Source organism: Gambusia affinis, linkage group LG09 (genome assembly GCF_019740435.1).
Source record: "Gambusia affinis linkage group LG09, SWU_Gaff_1.0, whole genome shotgun sequence".
Taxonomy (NCBI): domain Eukaryota; kingdom Metazoa; phylum Chordata; class Actinopteri; order Cyprinodontiformes; family Poeciliidae; genus Gambusia; species Gambusia affinis.
This window is the reverse complement of record NC_057876.1, coordinates 22859055-22879392: the sequence shown is the minus strand read 5'-3', so window position 1 is coordinate 22879392 and position 20338 is coordinate 22859055. Positions and strand designations below refer to the sequence as shown.

Below are 20338 nucleotides of genomic sequence, written 5' to 3'. Positions count from 1 at the left end.
ATGTGTGTAAATACATGAAGCAGTGTGAATCTGTTGGTTATATAATAAATGCACCCTGGGAAACAAACAGCTCAGTTAAAGTGCCAAATTCAACATGTTACATTCATGCCCAAAATGAGATTCAGCAAACTTTTTACCAACTAGTCATTTACTTTATTCACTTTTAGAGGTGCAGAATGCTTCTTTATTGCTGTGTAGAGTGAGTTCTTGCACAGGTGGGAAGACAATTAATAGTGAAAGCTCAGTTATACATATTACCTTGAAAAAACAACTCCTATAGATATATCAAATAAAACCAATCCCAGTCAAACATATGAACACTTTAGCTGTCAATCTACATCTCCCCACGTGTAACTTATATGCCTGAACTGCATATATTACCTCTCTGAGCTGTGTGTCGGTATGCTGACAGCACACAGATATGAATCTTGATTTGATTAGGAGTCAGAGCTGGGGTCTGAGCGCCAGAGCCAATACCGGTTCAGGCGGGTGGGCCAGGCAACTGTTGCAAAGAAGAGAAGGTGTGGAGAAAGGGGCAAAGTGTGATGGGGGTGGGGTGGGGTTACCTGCGGCCCTGTCTCCAACTGGGAGTAATTTGGAACAGACTGCTCCCAATGTGTTCATTAGGTTATGATTGGGCTGAACACAGGTGGGGAGGGCCTGCCCAGCCTGACGCTGAATAGTCCTGATTGTGCCCGGCATAAAACGCCATCTGTTTCGATGTGGCAGCGCAGGGGAGAGAGTGAAGCAGGAGGAAGGAGGAGGGTGCTACTGGTGAAAAGTCGTGTGTTATGATACGTGGACACTTTTTGTTCACTGACAAGGTAAAATGATGAGGAAGAAAATGTAATTTACGATTGCATTGTTATGAATTCACAAGTTTACTTTTTCATTTTGTTGCAAAACTATGTTCATTTCTCATTGTGAACTAATCTGAGTGGCATCTTCCAAGCTAAATGTCTGACTGCGCTGTAGATGTGAGTACAAGCAGCTGCTGGACTGTATTTATGGGCTGCTTCAAAGCAAAGATGTTTTTTGGTTAATCCTCAGCTCAAACATGCAGAGATACAAAATGTTAATCTAGGTGTTTACATGTATATTTACTGTGTTCACTCAGCTGTAGACACAACAGTGCTTAAAAATATAAAATTCATTCATAGGTCTCCTGTGGGTAAAAGCGGAAAAGACAAAAAATATCTTTTTACTCCGTCTGCCTATTTTTTTTAGCATATATTTTCTCTCCTAATGCAAGGTCCTGGGTGAGGGAGGAAAATGGGGAGCGGGGGAAGAAGGGCAGTGTTTGCTCGACTTTTGAAGCGTCTTTATCGGGCTTGGCAGCGTGGTCTTGCGTGTCCAAGCCTCGTCGTGCTTTTCATCCTTTGTGCTGTCCAAGGTGTGTCCAATGCAGTGAGGCTTTGTGTGGTGAGGGGAGACAACACATCACATTCTGTCCTCTGTCTCAAGCTGGGGGGATGGGGGAGACCGGAGGGGGGAGAGGCTGTACAACTGAGGGGTGGAGGGGGACAAAACGCAAACTTATAGAAGGCAGCGGCTCTTCAAAGCTGGGATGCACAAAGGCTTATAAAGCGTTACTTCATGCAGAGTTGTGCCAGATGTAATTGTGGGGTTTTCTGGAGATAGAGAATCACATGAAATTCTCTGCCCCACCCCTGAAACGATGAAAGGGCTGCCACAAGGAAGCTGCAACTGCTAAACGGTGAGAGCAGAAAGGTTTGCTTCACTTTTATGTGCCATAAATAAGAAAGGACAAATGCCAACCAGGGTTGATGTTGTATGATGAGGCAGGCTGGCTGCCAACCCCTCTCCATTTTAGGGACAAAGTTAGGCTTACTGCTGAAACTGAGGAACAAGTACCACTATACATGGATTTAGTGGTATTTTTGATGAAACGCCTACTAATATAAATTTGCATATATCCAAATAAAGCGACAAAGGAGCTCATCATTCCCAGAGTTAGAACTAAACATGCTGGAGCAGCTTTCAGTTTTTATGAAGCAACTTTCTGTAATAAGCTCCCTGCTCACCATGAGAGTCCTCCTACCCTACAAGGTTAAAAAAAATCCTTCTTATTTGCTGTTGCTTAGTCTTAAAATTTGTAATTTTTTAAAATGTATTTATTAATTTATTTGTTTGTTTGTTTGTTTATTATTATTTTTAAAACTTTTTATATTTAACTTGTCTAATTTTAATCAGTTTGATGTGTTTTTTTCTTCTTGCATGTTGTTTTTAACTTATTTATAAAAGCACTTTGCATTGTCTCTGGCTGATCATCAATAAAGCTGCTTTGCTTTGCAAGTGAAAGTAAAACCAAAGTTTTGGAGTGGCCCAGTCTGACTCCACAACTTAACTCAATTCAATTGAAAGCCATCATAAATTGCACAGCAGCCATATTGGATTTTGAGGTTGGTGTTGAGTGATGTGATGTTATTTAAAAATGGTTGCAGTCTGAAACTTTAGGAGTAATTGGGGCGATACTTGTTATAAAAAGTTTGAGAGACTCTGCTATTGGTTTTTTTAAGTCTGTGTCTCTCCCTTCAACAAAAAAAACAATGTTGATTAACTCTTAATAAGCCCAGAGGTGGGTAGATTCTGCACAGCACATGGTACGTGTAGGCAGGCAGTAGTTTTCCTGATCAACCTGACTAGTTCTCATCTGTTTCCTTTGGTCTCCTGCTGAGATTGGATGGTTGTCGAGTGTGCATTGTTAAGTATCTTTTCAGGCACAAATGCTGCCACTGTCAGGTACATTTGCACAAGGTTTTTATCCCCTTGTTGTGTGTTTACGTGTCTGCGAGCAGGTGAGTACGTGCATGGGTGTGTGCGTGCTGCCTACAGCGAACAGTGAAAGGTAAGGAGGAAAGGGTGGCGCCATCACTTTAAGCCTGTCAATGGGACTCCCTTAGGAGGGGCACGCCCCGGCTTTTTTATTTATTTATTTATTTATTTATTTTTTTTTAGACAGACAACGAAGGCAAGTGTGGCAACAGATCTGTCTTTGCATCTTAAAGGTTCAGCAGAGGCTTCTGTATCCGTAGAACAATAACTTCTTGTTCTCTTTTCATGTTTTATGACCAAAGGCCTCCTGCTAAGACTCAGGAAAATTTGGTGTCTGTATTGGCAAGGTCAAGGCTTAGATGTCTTGCAAAAAAGATCTTAGGAGTGACAAAGGAAGTTAAAACTGAGAGCACTGAGAGCCTCATCAAGGTGACATGGTGTGGGGACAGCACCGGCATGTAAATGCACCCCAGTGGCTCTTATCTTTCCAGGATGGCTATACTTGGGGGCCCTTGTTTATGTAACCTCAGTTTCACCCTATGTAAATATGAACTAAACTTTCTTTATGCGCATAGCAAAAACTGATGGCATACATTAGCTCTGCAGAAGCACAATTACAATGGCTGATTACAGCAGACACCAAATAGATCTTGAGGAAGTTCCAGTGATTTTACAGTGTTCTCAGATCACTGTTAGCATTTTCACAACAGTTATTTTATCTCTCAAAGCAATTGCTGCAAACTGCACAAAAGAATTGATGACCTACAAAAGTGTGTCACTTTCTCAAAAGTTATCAAAGTGTCAGTGTCATTCAAATAAAAAGTCCTGTAACCATGTTTATGAGTAGGATTGTCAAATGTTCACTCTGGAAGTATTTGTCGATGCAAAAATGTCAATTCTTGTTGACGTTACCAGAAGATTCTCAAGAGAGTTCTATACATTATCTGCTCAGTCACTTGAACTCTGCATCCTTTTATTTACTGAGGTAAATTAGCACAAGACACTGAATACAAATGCTTAACATATTTACTGCATATAGTTTTTGCAACTCTAATTTGTTCACAGCTTTCTACAAAAGCAAAGTACAAATGTATTTGTAACAAACAAAAGAAAAACCTTTTGGGCAAAGCTTTGCATAAATAAAATCCTCAATGTAAGCTAATGTTCACCTAAGAAAATTATGCAAATTGGAACACATTACCAAAAAAGAATAGCAGATCAATAAATAAAATGGATAGAATATGACAACTTTTTGTTTGTAATGAAGCAAAAATGTAATGAGCAATGAAATGAGAACTACTAGTTTTATAGGGAGCACCTATAAAGCATTCATAAGAATGGGTAATGTTGACTGACATGACACAAGCAAGGGAAAATTTCATAAAACAGAAGAATGTTGCTTTGTACCAAATGAAGCCAGTCCAAAGGAGGGAAATGAGAAACTCTGTGGACAAATGACTAAATGTGGAGATTGAATCTGCAGGAAGGAACATTTTAATTCTGATTAGGAAAATTCACAAAAGCACCTGGAAACAAACTACAAGCAACACCATCTGGAACCAGCCAAATGAAGCTACATCACAGCAAGATGTTGAGAAGATTTTTATCTGACCATTTCATGATAGTTCCATTTAGGGGTTAAATTTAGATTTAGAGACCAATTAACCTGACAGTCATGTTTTTGGACTGTGGGAGGAAGCCGGAGAACCCGGAGAGAACCCACCATGCACAGGGAGAACATGCAAACTCCATGCAGAAAGACCCCCAGCCGGGAATCGAACCCAGGACCTTCTAGCTGCAAGGCAACAGCTCTACCAACTGCGCCACTGTACAGCCCACAATACCAACACATATTGGCCTTATTTTAACAGCATGTGTGCTTGTTTTCCCATTTTGAAGAGAACCTAACATTATATTTGTTCTTTAAGTAAATAGGAAGTCATGGATTACCATTTAAATGTTACTTGATACACTGATCAATTTACGACAGTAAAATAAATCTTAAGACTTGCTTCAGCTAAAGGTATTTTACAAAAAAGTAAAAAAAGTTTTTGTAGGCTTAAAGCCCTACAAAAAAGTAAAGGCTTTAAGCAATATTCATAATTGTTTATTATTATTATCATTATTATTAACCATTGAGATTAGAAATCTCTTTTTCAAGAGACTCCTGGTTAAGACTGGCAGCAGAAGATATTTTGATAAGTGTTGACCTGGTGCTTAAATTGTAGACATATTTATTTCTGGGCAAGAAACTTTTTTGCAGCTATCTTAGGATCTAGGAAGATCAACACACCTTTTAGAAAGGCATGTTTTCTTGTTTCCCCTTTTAAAATGTGGCAAAATGAATTTGGACTCTGTGTCACATTGTAACTATACCAGGTGAGACAAAAAGTCAGTTTACTAATCAAAATTTATTGAGTTCAAGAAGGGCTAGAGTAAATTCTGAAAAAAGGTTTTGAGTTACAGCAATTTTAACAATTTATTTATATAAATTGAAACCAGATGTTGCATTCACTTTAAAATGTTGTCAATCAACTTCTGACTTTATTTCAGGGATTTTTACACATCTGTAGCAAAGCTTCCAACATTGAACTGGAATTTCCACAAAACTGCACAATTTAGTTGATTGTTTAAAAATTAATTGATTTATAAATTAAAAAAATGAAATGCCAATGTATAAATTATGAATGTTGCCATTAGGAGATGAAAGCAAAACATAAGAGTAAGAACCAAAGTTTGTGCAAAATAATTTAGCATGTTGGCCCAAGAAAGTGTGAAACTTTTGGATTAGTTCTGACATCCTATCTCTCCACATATATGCACCGTTCTCAGGTCATACAACAAAGCACAGGGGTCAGTGAGCAGGTGTCAGGGATCATGATATCCCAAGGGTTCTTTGAGTCTCATCCTGAAACCTTTAACATTTTTCAAAGGCCTCCCGTTGTCCAGGCCCTCATCAGCACGTGGCCTCAATGGCCTCATACACATATGCACTAACCCACAGTCCTCTCTAGTGGGTGAAGGGAACCAGCATGCATCACCTGGAGCTCCCTGCTACTTGCCAAGTAGGTTTGGCATGTCCAAAACCAGCCTGAAACGCAGCAGGAGGAGCGGTAATGATGGTAAAGGGGCACAAACGTGTACCGAGGGCAGACTTGATTCTTTCCAGAATTCATTAAGGATTTATCACACATTTATGTGGGAGCACACATCCTCAAATGTTTTATCAGCTCAAGTTTAAAAGGACATTATCTCAAAAAAAAAAAAAGAAAAAAGAAAGATTGTAATACTCTCAAAAAGTTTTAACTGTTCAGGAAGCAGAGAGTGTAAAGATTGGTGGCTTAAAGCAAAAAGAATACAGCCTTCAGAAATCCAAAGTGTATCGGATATCTGAAAGTGTCCACTGGGCCTTCACAAAGTGATGTGGTTAGAGCCGCTGATGCAGCAAATCTAAACCCCAATCTTCTTGTCTGTTCAATCAAGCATCAATAAGATCAGCCCTCCTCACTACTTTTGGCAATCACAGCTCAAGTCCCAACTTACAGAGAGGTCCAGAGCGTCATGCAACAGGCTGGGATGAATGCAGGTGAATGCACCTCGCACAGGTTTGAGTGGCTGGAAAAGAACGAGTAGCTCAGACAAACTAGATAAACGGGTGAGAATTAAGATGTTGCAGCGTGGGATGAGGCAGTTATGCATACATAACGTGTTGAGGCTGGGACCCCCTACTGCGGCGAGGCACGACAAAGCCTCTCTAACAGCAATACCTCTGGGACGGCTAATGATTAATTAGCTTGTGTCATTAAGTGAGGCAAATGTCACCCGAGCTTCCTGGGGAAGCTGTCACACCATGTGTAGGCCACTCACAAGTTTACCCCTCAGGTGCCAGTGGAGGGGAGGTGGGCGGAGGAGCGCCGTTACTGGTCGAGCCCTGACATCTAGTGGCCAAATATAAAACTGCAGCTCTCCGCAGCCTAAATACTAACTGGTGAAATTTAAATATTCTATCGAGATTGGCCAACTTCTGTCTCCTGCTGATGAAAACCAGTCCCACAGCATTATAATGCCACCACCATGCTTCACCAGAGAGATGTGAGTGTGACATCACAGGGTGATGCACAGCTCATAAAGTCCAAAACGTTTATTATTTGACAAGAGCACCTTCTTTTACAGTTTTGGATTGTCTTCTATGCTAAAAAATAATAATAACAATCACTGACTTAATATATCTTTTTTCTTCTCAACAGAATTATATTTTGTTAGTTGGAAGCAAAGAAGATAAAATAATCTAACTCCAGGACCTTATGTCTAAGACAAAATAACGAATTAACTGAACTACTTCAAATCACTTCAGGTTGACAACAGAGAACCTAACTGAACTTGCTATATTTCTTTGTGTTAGTTTGACACAGTATGCAACTTATTTTGCATTTTTTTTCAGTCAACATATACAAATTATGTTATTTTACCAACAAAAATTTTGTTTTTTAGTTAAGTTTCTAGTTTATCTAGTTAACTAAATTAATGTTTGTCATTAATTTAGTTCATTAATGACAAACATTGTGTCTAACCTAATGCATAGGTTAGACACAAATGAATTAAATAGGTCTAATAAAATCTCATTATCTTCTTTCACACCATGGTTTGTGGAAAACAATACAAAAGGCTGCTTATGACTTTCTTTTAATAAGGAAGTCTTCTTGCCATATTTATAAAAAGTCTAAATAAATTCCTTTCAGCAGACAGTTTGATTCAGATTTCTGCTGCTCCTCCAGAGCACATGACCATGCACCTTAGCTGATAAGCCAATCATGGAGAGCTTTATTCAGAGAAGTTGTCAAGACTGAGTTGAGTTTGCAGTTGTGTCATTGTTTTTCTGTCTTCAACAGCTCCTGTCTCAGAAGAAACTTGGTGTCAGCCATTTACAAGGTAAAAGCAAAGCTAATTAATGTCGTGGTGATAATAAGCACATATATGAGTAATTCTGCCACATTAATCTGTGCATAAAACAAAAACTACACCCTACAGGAATGCAAAGGAGAATATTTGCTAGTACCTATACCTAGAAAAGACATCAAACCCAACTTAGTTTGGAAAACTACAGGGATATGCTAACTGATGTGCTTAGCTGTTACCAGCAATAAAATCTACAACAGAGTATTTCTCTAACATCATTATATTTATACACTTACTGCACATTTTCACTCACAGAGGCTGTAAAGTGCCACGCTAGAAAAAGAGCAAGAGAGCAGTAGAAATGCTTTAAAAAGTATTACTGCAGCTATTGCTATGTCTGAAATGTGCAGCGGCAGCCATATTGGATTTTGAGGTTGTAGTTGGTGAGAAATCTCCGGCTTTCCCATTATGAATTCCAACTTAAAGGGAATTTATTCTTCCACCTTTGAATGATTGTTTTAACTTCTGACTTCAACTCAACATGTAGTAAAAATAAATGTTTTCATATAAAGGAGTTCTCTTTTTTTGTTTTATATAAAATAAACTAATGGAAAAATAGTTTAAATCCTGTTGTATGATCTGTGAATATGGAAGTACTTAGATTAATTGGTATTTAATTATAAAAAGTTAAACAAGAATGATACATTTTAGGAAGCAAATGTGCAAATATCGCATTTTCCAAGCTTTTTATCAAAATAAGTGAAGCTGTTTAGATTTAGCTTTCATTCACTTCTCTTTGATCATTGAAACAGCTGAGATGACCTCTGACCTTTGATGTCACTCAACTCACTGACCCTGGCGTTCTCTGTAGTAAAGTAAAACATCCACTTTAAAGATTTAAATCAGGAGGATATAAGTAGGAGATGATTAAATTAAACTTGCAGACTTGTTAGCATTCACTGATTTTAAGAATAAAAGACGTTGATTTAAATATTCTTACCATAAAGCCGAGGGGAAAGCTGGATCCTGCAAGATTTTGAGCGAATCCAAGAACAAATTGCAGTTGAACTCAATTAAGGTGCTCTCCTCTCTATCAGCCAGCAGTGGATTTTCTTCCTCCACACATTCTCTTTCCTGCTTGATCGCTCTCTTCCTCCATCACATCATCAGCATTAACTGAGCTTTTTGTGCTGGTCAGCTCTAAGTCCGGGCCTTCACTACGACCAGACCAGGACGGAGAGTGAGAAGGCCCCTCTCTGCACCAGGGAGTGGTGGCACAACGTGGAAAACGCTTAACACACCCACAAACCCACACACACACACACCCATGCACCTTGTGTCTGGGTGTGCTCATGTCCACATCACACACACTCACACAATCTGCCTCACCCTTACATAGACATACGCATACAAAAGCACACCTGTCAGGCCTTTCCACTTGGTGAGCAAAAAGCAAAGAAGTCTGGCCCCCCCTCCGACTCTCTGTATGTGGTATCCCATGTCTGTTATAGTAAAGCAAATCCATTCAGTTCCCACTTTCTCATCTGAAATAATGGCATGAGCAATTTTCACATTTAGGCAAGCAAGGACTCATGCAGTCTGCCTCTCTCTCTCTGCTTAATGAATGGAATCAGGACTGGGCCCCCGTGGCTGTGGTCTAATCTGCCTTTGAAGATTTCCACAATTTACAGAGCAAGAAGAGAAAAAATATAAACCTCAACCTCTCTTACACAGCGCTCTTCCTCTACAAAAACACACACAGTGAATAAGTCATTTGCTTATATCTATTTCTACATTTACTTATATATTGTCAAGTGTGCCCAATTTACGTGCTGTTGACCGCGGCCAAAAGGGGGCCCCGGCAGGACTCGCTAGGAGCCTCCTGATTGTGCCAGTCAACTGGTGTGTGACGTCCATTTGAAGGGGAATCTGTCAAATGGAGAGGTTGAATTAAAACGCTCTTTGCTCCGGAGTACTCTCTCATTGCCACTTTGCACCATAACATGTCTTGTCCTAAAATAATTAGATTGAGGCTTTGGGTGATGGAGTGGCCGGATCCTCAATGGTCAAAAGAAGGAATGGTCTGGGCATTGAATGGAAACCTCCGATCTTAAAAAACACTTTATTTCTTTACACTTGAGGTTTGTTGTCTTTTGTGACTATTATCCCCATTCACCAATTGCTTTCATGCAGCTGTGCCCCTCTTAAAACGTCTTTGTGCCAGCACTATGAATACAGGGAATGTGTCCGTGGCAGGTAGCCCTTATTGCAAGTTAATCTCCTGAAAGAGCTGCATACAAGTACTTTTAAATTCTTCCCAAAACCACAGAAGGCTCATCATCAATCGAGCACTTCTCCCTCTTTTGTGGGGCTGATGAGTGTGGTGCACGGACGGTGACAATGGCTGCCAAGTGTGGCAAAGTAATCACCTTCTGGGGAAAACACTGGTAATTACTTCTAAACTGTTTGGGCTTCGGAGACAACTGCTATTGTGCAATAAAATGAAAGGCTTTCTTTAGAGAACAGCGCTGTGATGGTTGCTCTCAATCTGTTTGTCATCTGTTTGTTTACAGAGGTTTTCGCCTTGTGCAGCTGACCACCACAACCATGCACTTCTCATTTATGTGTGTGGATGTGGTTCAGTTTGACGCTGTCCGCTGGGAATGGGAACATGCCAAATTCCAGAGACAAGAAGGGAAGCATTCACACACTAAACATGTTGCACTACATAAAGAAGGAAAAGAAGTTTTGATGTTACAAAATGCAACAAACATGAGATCAGTTGTCCCTGCTTTTATTTTTTGTGACCATGTACCATTCTTGTTCCAAACTTTTTTGTAGATTTAAAGTACTCACAGGCCAAATTAATTTAAAATACAAAAATAAATTGTGATTTCTGTTTATACCTGTTCAATAATAAACTATGCATGATCTTATTTTTGTAGAAACACGATCTGTAAATAATGGTAGATAAAAGAATCATGCAATAGTTGCCTTAAGAAATTCCTGTTATTTTTGAGTTTGCTGTTTGCTGTATGTAGTCAACATCTATGAACTGGAACGCTTAAAAAAAAATTTTATTGTTATTATGCAGTTAAAATTAAACCAAGCAGCTTTTTTCTGTTGGTTTAACATTTTTTTTTATTTTAATGAATGAATGTTTTAATTTGTCAGTGAAAAATATTCCTGTGAAAAGTAAAATGTAAAGATTTTTACAAAGTCATCTGCATCTTCTGCATGTGGTATTTCTTCACTACACTAGATTACACTACCACTACAGAGACCAACTCAAAGTATTGCAGAAAGACTCCAGGATTAGAAGCTCAGTACCTTCTTGCTGTAAGAAACCAGAGCTCCCAGCTGATCTACTGCGTAATCTCCATTCACACATAAACATGTTTTGATCTAAACCAGTGATGTCCAAAGTCAGTCTTCAAGAGCCAGCACCTTGAATGTTTCAATTCTTTCCCTGGATCAACATACCTGAATCAAATGATGGTTCATTAGAAAACCTCTGCAGAACTTTGACATGCTGAGGAGTAATTTCGAACCATTTGAATCAGCTGCGTTGGCGCAGAGACACATCTAAAGCTGGCAGGACTGGAGCCGGACACCCACGATCTAAACCAGGGGTGAGTCAAATAATGAGGTTATTAGCAGGCCTCTGGAGAACTCGACTGCATATTGAGGAGGTAATTCAACCTTTTGGTTGAGCCGTGTTGGAGCAGAGACACATTTAAAACTGGCAGGACACTGGCCCTGGAGGCCTGAATACGAGGACCCCGGTCTGAACCAGTGTTTTTTTAAATAGGGGCCACCAGGGGGCGTTAGGGAATCCTCAGAAAATTGGAGGGAAGATGAGGGAAAAAAATGCTAAAGTAAAATTATTGAAAATCCACTGAATTTATTTAATCACATATTTTAAATTATTTATTTTTTACAAAATCTAATCTGCTTTTCAATAATTACTATAAAAAAGAGAGGATTGGGGTGGAAATTTTTATCAGGGTTATATTATGACTTAAACATCAGGTTGATACAGCCATAATATTTCACTTGATAAAAAATTTCCTCTACAGAACTAATGGTCAACTAAAATCAGAAGGTCTGAGGCAACGTTTATACTAAACAAATGTAATAATTATTGAATAGTGAATAATAGTGAGAAAAAACATTTGAAAAGTTGACGTTTCTTTGCATATTTTGTAACTTCCAGCCAGAAGTTGATACTGTTTGAAGGGTATGAAAAGTTTTGGAACTCCTGATCAGACCCATTCTGCTGCATTTCTGGGTGTATGTTCAAATTCATTGTCCAAGATAAAACATCTCCCTAATCTCAAGTGTTTTCTTTCCAGATCCGTCTTAGCTCCGTCCATCTTCCCATCCACTCTGACAAGTTTCCCTGTTCATGCATCAAAATGAAAGCATCCAGATAGCATAATGTGGAGTGAATTTTGTGGGTCAAATATACTAGTTGGTCAAACAGCTTTGATTTGGTCTCATCTGACCGAAGCTCCTTCTATCACATGTTCGCTGAGTCCTGTGGCTTGTGAGAAAATTGCAAATATTATATTTTATTATATAACTTTAACAATAGCTTGTTCATGTCTCTATTCTGTAAAGCCCAGATTTGTGAACCATCGCATTGTTTGAAAATCTTACTCTGCTTTAAACTTCTCCACAGCTTTATCTTCAAAGACATGCATTATTTGTACTGACTTTGAACACAGACAGACTCGTCTGTCAAATTGGTCTATTTACCAATTAGATGATATTTTTGGAGAGGAGTCAAAGTTCATGAACCAAACACAAATCTCACTTTTCAGATTATTCTTTGTAGAAACGTTTGGAAACTGAGTACCATATTTCCCCCATTCCACAATTATAAACATTGCTGTGATGTACTGTTACACTCAGTCTCAATAAAACACTTTGAAGCTTGAGGAAGTACCATGACAAAACCACATGTCATGTAATACCATCTTTGTTTATCTTTAGTCCCAAGTTAAGTCTGCTTTTTCAACATGAGCCCATACATGTATGTAATTTGTACATTGTAACCATTAATGCATAAAAACAGTCATTTTTGGTTACTTGATCTCTATAAGCTTTAATTGTATGCATATGTGGGTACCTGTCCTAAGTGCCTCTATGTTGACCTGTGATGGGCTGGCAATCCAGCAGCCAATAGCAGCCATAGATAGAGACTGTAAAATAATAGGCCTGTTCAGATAATGGCTGCACTGGTCACAACTTCCTGGACCTCGATGGTCAATTTATCATTGTTCTTCATGTCTAGTTTTCTACCTTCTGACCTCTAACTCAGCACACGAAAGTCAGAGAGTGTAGATTTTCCCAAATAACTGTTTGGGAAAATCTATGTTTTCTATTTTCTTTTTAACCGTTTGTTTACTTTTCAAAGAGAGAAAATAAAAATATATATCTAGAGTCCTTGAAAAATTTTAAGTAGAGGGAAAAGACAATGTTGCATTCTGTTAGCTGAGTTTTGAACATTAGCAAGAGAAAATTAGTACTTTTTGACATGCATTGCTTTAAAATTCCCTAAATGTGTTTTTTCTAAGAACTTGCATCATAACAGCTTTATAATCATTACATGTTTCATCTCAAGAGCACAGACTCTGAAATACAATATAATTTAATTCAATGAAATATGACCTGAAGACTTTCTCAGGAGTCTATGTCAGAATGGTGTTGTGTTTACATTTGTGTGTCTATAAGCATGCCCATGGTCAGTTTTAGAGTTTCATCACTAAATCATTCCAAAAATTTCACTTGGATGTTATTGCATGTTTACAGCATGTTTGTAAGCACAGCTGAGGATGGTGTTTACCACTGCATTGCATCACCCTCACTTTCAGCAGCAATGTGGAGGAACTGGGTGACTGAAAAATCCTTCACTTTGCCTGAGTCCATCTTAAATAAGCTTAAAGTTTGATTAGGCAAGGTTTCTGGATTTTGTTTATGCTTTGTTCATGGTGGAGTTTCAGCTTGCCTTTATAAAAGCAGCAAGAACCTGTTTTACTGACAGAAGAGTTGCTGAGCCCATTTTCTTTACAGACTTGAGCTTGTTTGCATTTCAAAGATGTGAATGTTCTTGGTAATTTTACAGCAGGGAGTTATTTCTGTACTGCTGACCCATATGTGTATTTTGTTCATTGCTGAGCTCCTTCCCATCACACTTTAATAAAGAGCTTCTTTACAGAATAAATACATGGTGGTGTTTTCTTTCTTTTTCAACATCACAAATGTTTGCAAGCTATTGCTGTATTGTTTTTTGTTCAAATATGTTTTCTATTTTCTCTTTTTTTTTTTACCATTCTCCTGTACTGCTTATGCTCACACCTTACTCTAAATCTTCATGTGCAATGCCAAAGTAGCACAGTATTTATTGTTTGATTCTCTGTTTCTGCTCTCAAAGGTACAAATTTCCTGATCTATTTTAGGAGTATTTTGACATGTATTTACCTCAACTCTATTTTCAAATCACTAAATTTCTAAAATTAGCGACTTGAGTGCATTGAATTCTGATAAACTTTGAAGTATAACCAAACATGGATTATCTAAGCCTCTTTTAGTCCTGCATAAATACCAAATATTGGATTTGTATTGATATATAAGACAATTAAATCTATAGGCTATTGACTGAAAGATTCTGATGGTGCATTATAAAAATATTTAATAGATATTATTGATATAATGATCAAAACTGGAGTAAGACTTGTTAACAGATTGGCTTAATATTGTGGGAAAGAGTGTATTGACTATAACTGCACATTACATAAAGGTAATCATAGTTTGCACACATGCAGAATTACATACTAAATGTTTTGTTGCTTTTTCTGCCCTCTGCTGGTCAAAGATTTGTATTTTAGAGAATTTAATCAAATGTTAAATTATCATTTCTATAAAAATCACCTTGAATTCATTATTTTTTTCCAGCAGAAGCAAACCAGTACATTCTTTGATTTATACATTTTTTGTTCTTTTAGAAAAGGACACAAAATAATTGAAGATTCTCATGTTGTTACATCTGGAATTTCCAAAAAAAAAGGGAGGGGATTGTAATGCCCTACCAACCAAGCTGCAGCGCGGATTCCTCCTTTCAATCGTCTGTTCAACTTCGTTAGCTTATGGCTATTGGTGAAAATGAATGACAGACCTGGAGGCAGTGGCATCAGTTCTTGGGACACTGTGAGCATTCATAGAGGCTAATAATCCCACGAGACAGAAGGCCTCTGGGTCTCCCTTTGAACCACAGGCCATTCAACATGGGAACAGGGAAACATCTCCCCACCGCTTTATGGTCACCAGCATTTCATTTGCAATCTAAATCTACAACACAGGGTGTTCGAGAGTCACATCAAAGGGCTTTTTGATAGCTAGGATAGAGCACAGACTTGAAATAAAATGGCTAATTACTAGTGTTGATTAGTAGGCCATGTAAGCCACAGTCTAATTGGATTGCACAATGAGGAACGGCTTTTGTTTTCTGTGCATTTTAATGAAGCCTCCCTTTTTCAACCAACAAAGACTGAAATGTTGAAGCAATTTTTTTGTTTACCTCAGTAAAAATAGAGACTCACATAAATATGCATCCAGATTCAAATACAAGCTTGAATGTTTTGGTTTTTGGATCTGAACTAAGTTATGTGTAATCCAACACACCACTAGTCACTCCTCAACTTCTCAGAGATTTGATTTTATTTTCAGTCTGTCTATGAGGTTAAAACCTCAGTCTTAGGTACATATCAATCTCAACGAATTAGGTTGCATTTTATTATGATGCCAAGTTAAAGAGCACAAGGTTTAACAAAGTCGTCAGAGGGAAGATTTAAGGTTTTCCATTTCTACTTCTAACACTGGTGTAGCTCAGAAAATTAGAACAGTTAGCTTTGTTTGTTGTAGTAATTTTATTCAAAAATTAAAACAAATATATTTAATAGCTTCAGTATTTTAATTATTTACTTCAGTAAATTTTGATGATTGCAGATCAAAGCTAATAAAAATCCAAAACTCAGCTTATCAGAAAAAATTTGAAAATTACATACAGTGTAAAAGCAGGTCAGTTTTTATAAATACAAAACTGTTAGTTACTGAAAAATACATAATGCACAATAAAAGCTCAATGCCTTCTGAATTATGCTCCCTGGATCCTATAATGGATCATAAGAGCAAAATAAATAAATAAAATCTGAAATAGAGGAGGGTTTAGATAAGCCCCTGATCAACAGAACAATCAATAATTTCTTGATAATCCTCAATTCATGGCTGATAAAATTAGAAATTCTATATTTAATAGTTTAATTTTCTCTTCAAGCATCTGTGTATCATAAATAATTTGAATATTGTTGAAAAGGATAGCAGATTTTAATGTAAAAATCGTCAACCTATATTTATAGGTTGACAGCAGCTCTTGGTCGGGGCTCCTTTGGCATGAATTTCTGCATCAGTGCAACAAGCTTGGTGGTTCAGAAAGTACATGCAGCCATTTTGTTAAGGGAGGTTGGTGCATGCCACACTTTTCAGATTTGTAACTGTATTATACACTTTTTAAAAACGTGTGTATGTTTTCTTCCTTGTGTACCTCAATTACGCAATAAAACACAGTTGTTTTTGTGACATGAAAATTGAAGTCCTGTTTTGTTTTGTTTCTTTAGCCATGACAGGTACTACATTTTATTTCATAAAATGTTCCTTGTCATTATAAAAAATGGACATTAATTCTTCAGGATAACGCAATTAACTTTTGTGCTTCTATGATGCATAAAATATGCCTTGCAGATGCTGAAACGCGCTCACATTCATGACAACAGTGGGGGGAGAAGAGGAGGAAGGGGGTTGGTGTCGAGCTCCAGCAGCGGCGGCGGGGGAGAGATTTCTGTACAGGTGTCCTGTTTTTTTCTTCTTCTTCTTCTTCTTCTTCTTCATTCTGACACCTCGGAGACAAGATCCGACTATAAGCAGCCTAACACTGCTAAGGAGGAATCGAAGCAGATAAAAATAATAAACGATCCGCCTTGAAAAGAGCCGCGGCGGAGAAGATCTGCCCGTCTGGATGAGAGACCCCCGCTGGGTGAAGACACGCCGCCGATGACTGGAGCCGAGGCAGGGATGGAAACCGAGCGCAGCGCAGAGGAGGCGGCATCATCAGGCAAATTATCGCCTCGCTGATCATCTCAACGCTTTTTATGCTTCAGTAACAGATTAACGGCTGGTGATATTTTCTGTCCGCTGGAGGCTGGGACGGTGGCATCTGCTGTCGCCAAATTCCATTTTTCATTCTGCAGATGTCGACTGCAGGAAGGAGACGAAGAAGAAGAAAATGAAGAAGAAGCGGCCTGTTTGTGTCGGGTGAAGCCTTCAAGGATTAATCACTGATCGCCATGAACGGCGAATCAATGTGGGTTATCTTCATCTGCTCGTGGATAACTCGCGTGGGCAGCTTTCACGCCTTGCGGGTGATGTTGTCACTTTGGATAAAATACGTTTAAAACAATAATGTGAGATGTGTATTGAAACCCATTGAAGAAGGAATACCACAGCAGCAGATGGGCTGGTGTTAGGTGATGATCAGTATGGGACTGACCTGACTTTGTGTCAACACTCTGCTGGGTGCCAGCCGGAAGATGTCATCCTCCCAGGCACCTGGTTTGGGCTCCAATTTCACTGATGATCCCCTGGAGTATGGCTTCACACTGTCCAGTCAGGACCCAGTCTGGTCCTCCTTGGCTGACAGTGTGGTGAGGGTGGTGCTCATATCTGTGATTGTGTGCCTCTCTTTGTTTGGGAACGTGGTCGTTCTCCTGGTTTTCCAAAGGAAGCCTCAGCTCCTTCACGTCGCCAACCGCTTTGTCCTCAACCTCCTCCTGGCGGATCTCCTCCAGACTGTCTTAGTCATGCCGTTTGCCATTGCGGCTGCCTTGCCGGGTGTGTGGCCACTGGATGCTCGGCTGTGCCAGGCTCTGGTGGTGCTCATGCACCTTTTTGCATTCGCTGGAGTCAACACCATCATTGTTGTCTCAGTGGATCGCTACCTGGCCATTATCCACCCTCTGTCTTACCCGACCCGCATGACCCCACACTTAGGCACCAACCTGATCATTGCCACCTGGGTGCTCAGCGTCTTGCAGAGCACACCGCCTCTCTACGGCTGGGGCGCCATAGATTTTGACCGTCATTCCAAGGTCTGCACAGTGGTGTGGTCCTCCAGCTTGTCCTATTCTGCTGTGGTGTTCACCTTTTCCTTTTGGCTTCCAGTGCTAATCATGCTCGGATGCTACTGGATGGTGTTTAGAGCTGCTAGGAGACAGAATGCATTAGTGCATCCTATTCAGACTCAATCATACTCGCAGCCGTCCCAGCAGGAATTTCAGGGCCCCACCAGTCCGCAGCAGCTTTCTTTACCCCAGCAGGCAAGTTCACCTGAGGGCCCCTACACAGCCCGAAGACACCCTGTTCGAGTTAAACACAGACGGTTCCACTACCACTGCAAGGCAGCTCGTGTAGTGTTTGTCATCATGGCTTCATATATCTTCAGTATGGGTCCCTACAGCATTCTGAGTACCATTTCGATGAACACCAGAGCAAATGTGCCCCCGTGGTTGTCCTCCACTGCCCTTGTGCTCTTCTTCTTGCAGTGCTGCCTTCATCCGTACATTTATGGCTACATGCATCGCAGTGTGAGAAAAGAGTTCCTGGCTTTGCTTTATGGGATGCTCTGCAAGCAGGGTCGTCCACGACACAGCTCCACAGTGGAGGGCTGCTTCACCGCGACGGAGGGACACCCCAACGCTCACCCTCACCTCCCCAGTCTGCCTGCTCGAGTTTTCCCCATGCAGACTTGGGAAGAGTGCACAACGTCATCCTCTCCTACTTGTGAGAGGAAGTCAAGAGGCAGCCGCAGAGAGACCACCTCTACCAGTTTCAGCTCAGAGAGAGAGCTTCCTGTTCACGGCCAGCAAAGCTCATGATCTGCACTGCAATCATCAGAAAGGAAACCTTTATTCCTATGTGAGGAGTTCCTGTGGATGGGAGGTGATAAATGTGGATCTAGCCTGCTGAGCTTGTAAGCGGTGGTACTGAATACATTACCATTCACTTGTCAATCGTTTGGTGGTTTGTCTTAAACGGAAAGTGCAAGCTTTTTGAATTTAGGTTTCCTTAAAATAAGAAGATAATATTTTAAAAGCAGTAGGTAACTCTCTAGATTCCAGCAGACTCCTACTGTCTTTAAACAGCAAAAACATTCATGTAAACACAGTTTTATGAACCTTTAAATTGCTCTAATGTTAGCATTGGGTGTTTTTTTTCACAGAAATTGATGCTTACAGTCTATTTGATTTGTATAGAAAGTTGAAGGTCTGATCTGGGTGAAGGCATCACATCCAAGTGTTTTCTTGTTGTAATTCGGAAAACTCAACTGGATTTGCTGTTTGTTTTTGTGGTAACTAGCTAAACACTGTGTTTTCTTCTATTTTATGTGTACAAATTTTAAAGAAACATTGTCACCATTAAATAACATAAAATGTATAGGAGACCTTATACATTTAATGTTGGTACAAGAAAATAACTGGTGGTGCACTCCCTCCTTCCTTAATTTCCTGTTTCTTGTGTAACTAATCAACAACTCATGTGTTAGTAGTGTAAATGACAATGGCTTAAAGATTTATAAAATGGTGCTCCAAAAAACTGCTTTCAGATTTTGAGCCTAGAGTTATTTTAAGATGGTAGAAGACCACTTTGGTGTCCCTCTTTGGGCAGCCATTATCTTTAAGCCAACTAATCTGGATTTATATTAAATAAAGTGAGTTATCTACTGCAGTTAAGATATTGTCAGAACCTAACCTCAGAAATCCCAAACTATCCCTTTACGCTTCTCCAATGGAGTTTATTATACAAGGATAAAAGTTTTATCCAGTCAAGAGTATCAAACTGGCTGGGTTTTTTTTAATATGTAAATGCAGTTATAAAAGTTACAACATAAATTGTATGCACAAGACTTGCTGTTGTCATCATGTTCTGTCTGTAAAACCATTATCAGAAGTATCCAATATTGTAATTGCTGATGTTTGAATTTCAAAATGGACCTTTAAAGTATTTTTTAATTTTCACTAATCAATCCAGACCTTGCCCTAAAATGAAATATCTTTTTTCTGACACAAACCAATAGTATCTTGAATTAATGGTTAGTTTAGCAAGACCTCTCCTCTAGTGTGTTTTATGTGAAGCATGCTGGAGGTCACAGCTTTATTTCCATCTTACCAACTCAGGGTGCTGCTCACAGACTAAGAAAAATGATGTGCCCATATTAATTTAATTTTTAGCTTGTAAATATTTATTTTCTGCAACTCCTCTTAGTCTTGAAGCGTCTTTTTGGAGAATAGAAAGAATGATTCACTGTGCCTGTAAGCTAAAGAACATAGAAAGGTTATAATACCCTTTAGTCAATAATATGAACAAAGATACACAGTTTTTAGTTTATTCTGGCAAAACCTGAAGATTTTTACTTCTTCAGTGTGCCAAATTTGGACTCAGTATTTACTGCCTTTTTAACATCAGCCTTTCTTTAGAGAGACAGAGTATTTTTTTTTAACACCACACAACACAGGGAGCAACGTGTGATAAA

General features: G+C 39.2%; 1 protein-coding gene across 1 annotated transcript; it reads left to right on the top strand.

Moving 5' to 3' along the window:
* The first annotated feature begins 16563 nt into the window (after nucleotides 1–16563).
* On the top strand, nucleotides 16564–20018 carry gpr101 (G protein-coupled receptor 101). The gene has a single exon (XM_044126653.1). It carries the CDS (start codon nucleotides 17340–17342, stop codon nucleotides 18681–18683), a length of 1344 nt encoding a protein of 447 aa, XP_043982588.1. The 5' UTR covers nucleotides 16564–17339; the 3' UTR covers nucleotides 18684–20018.
* Nucleotides 20019–20338: the final 320 nt, after the last annotated feature.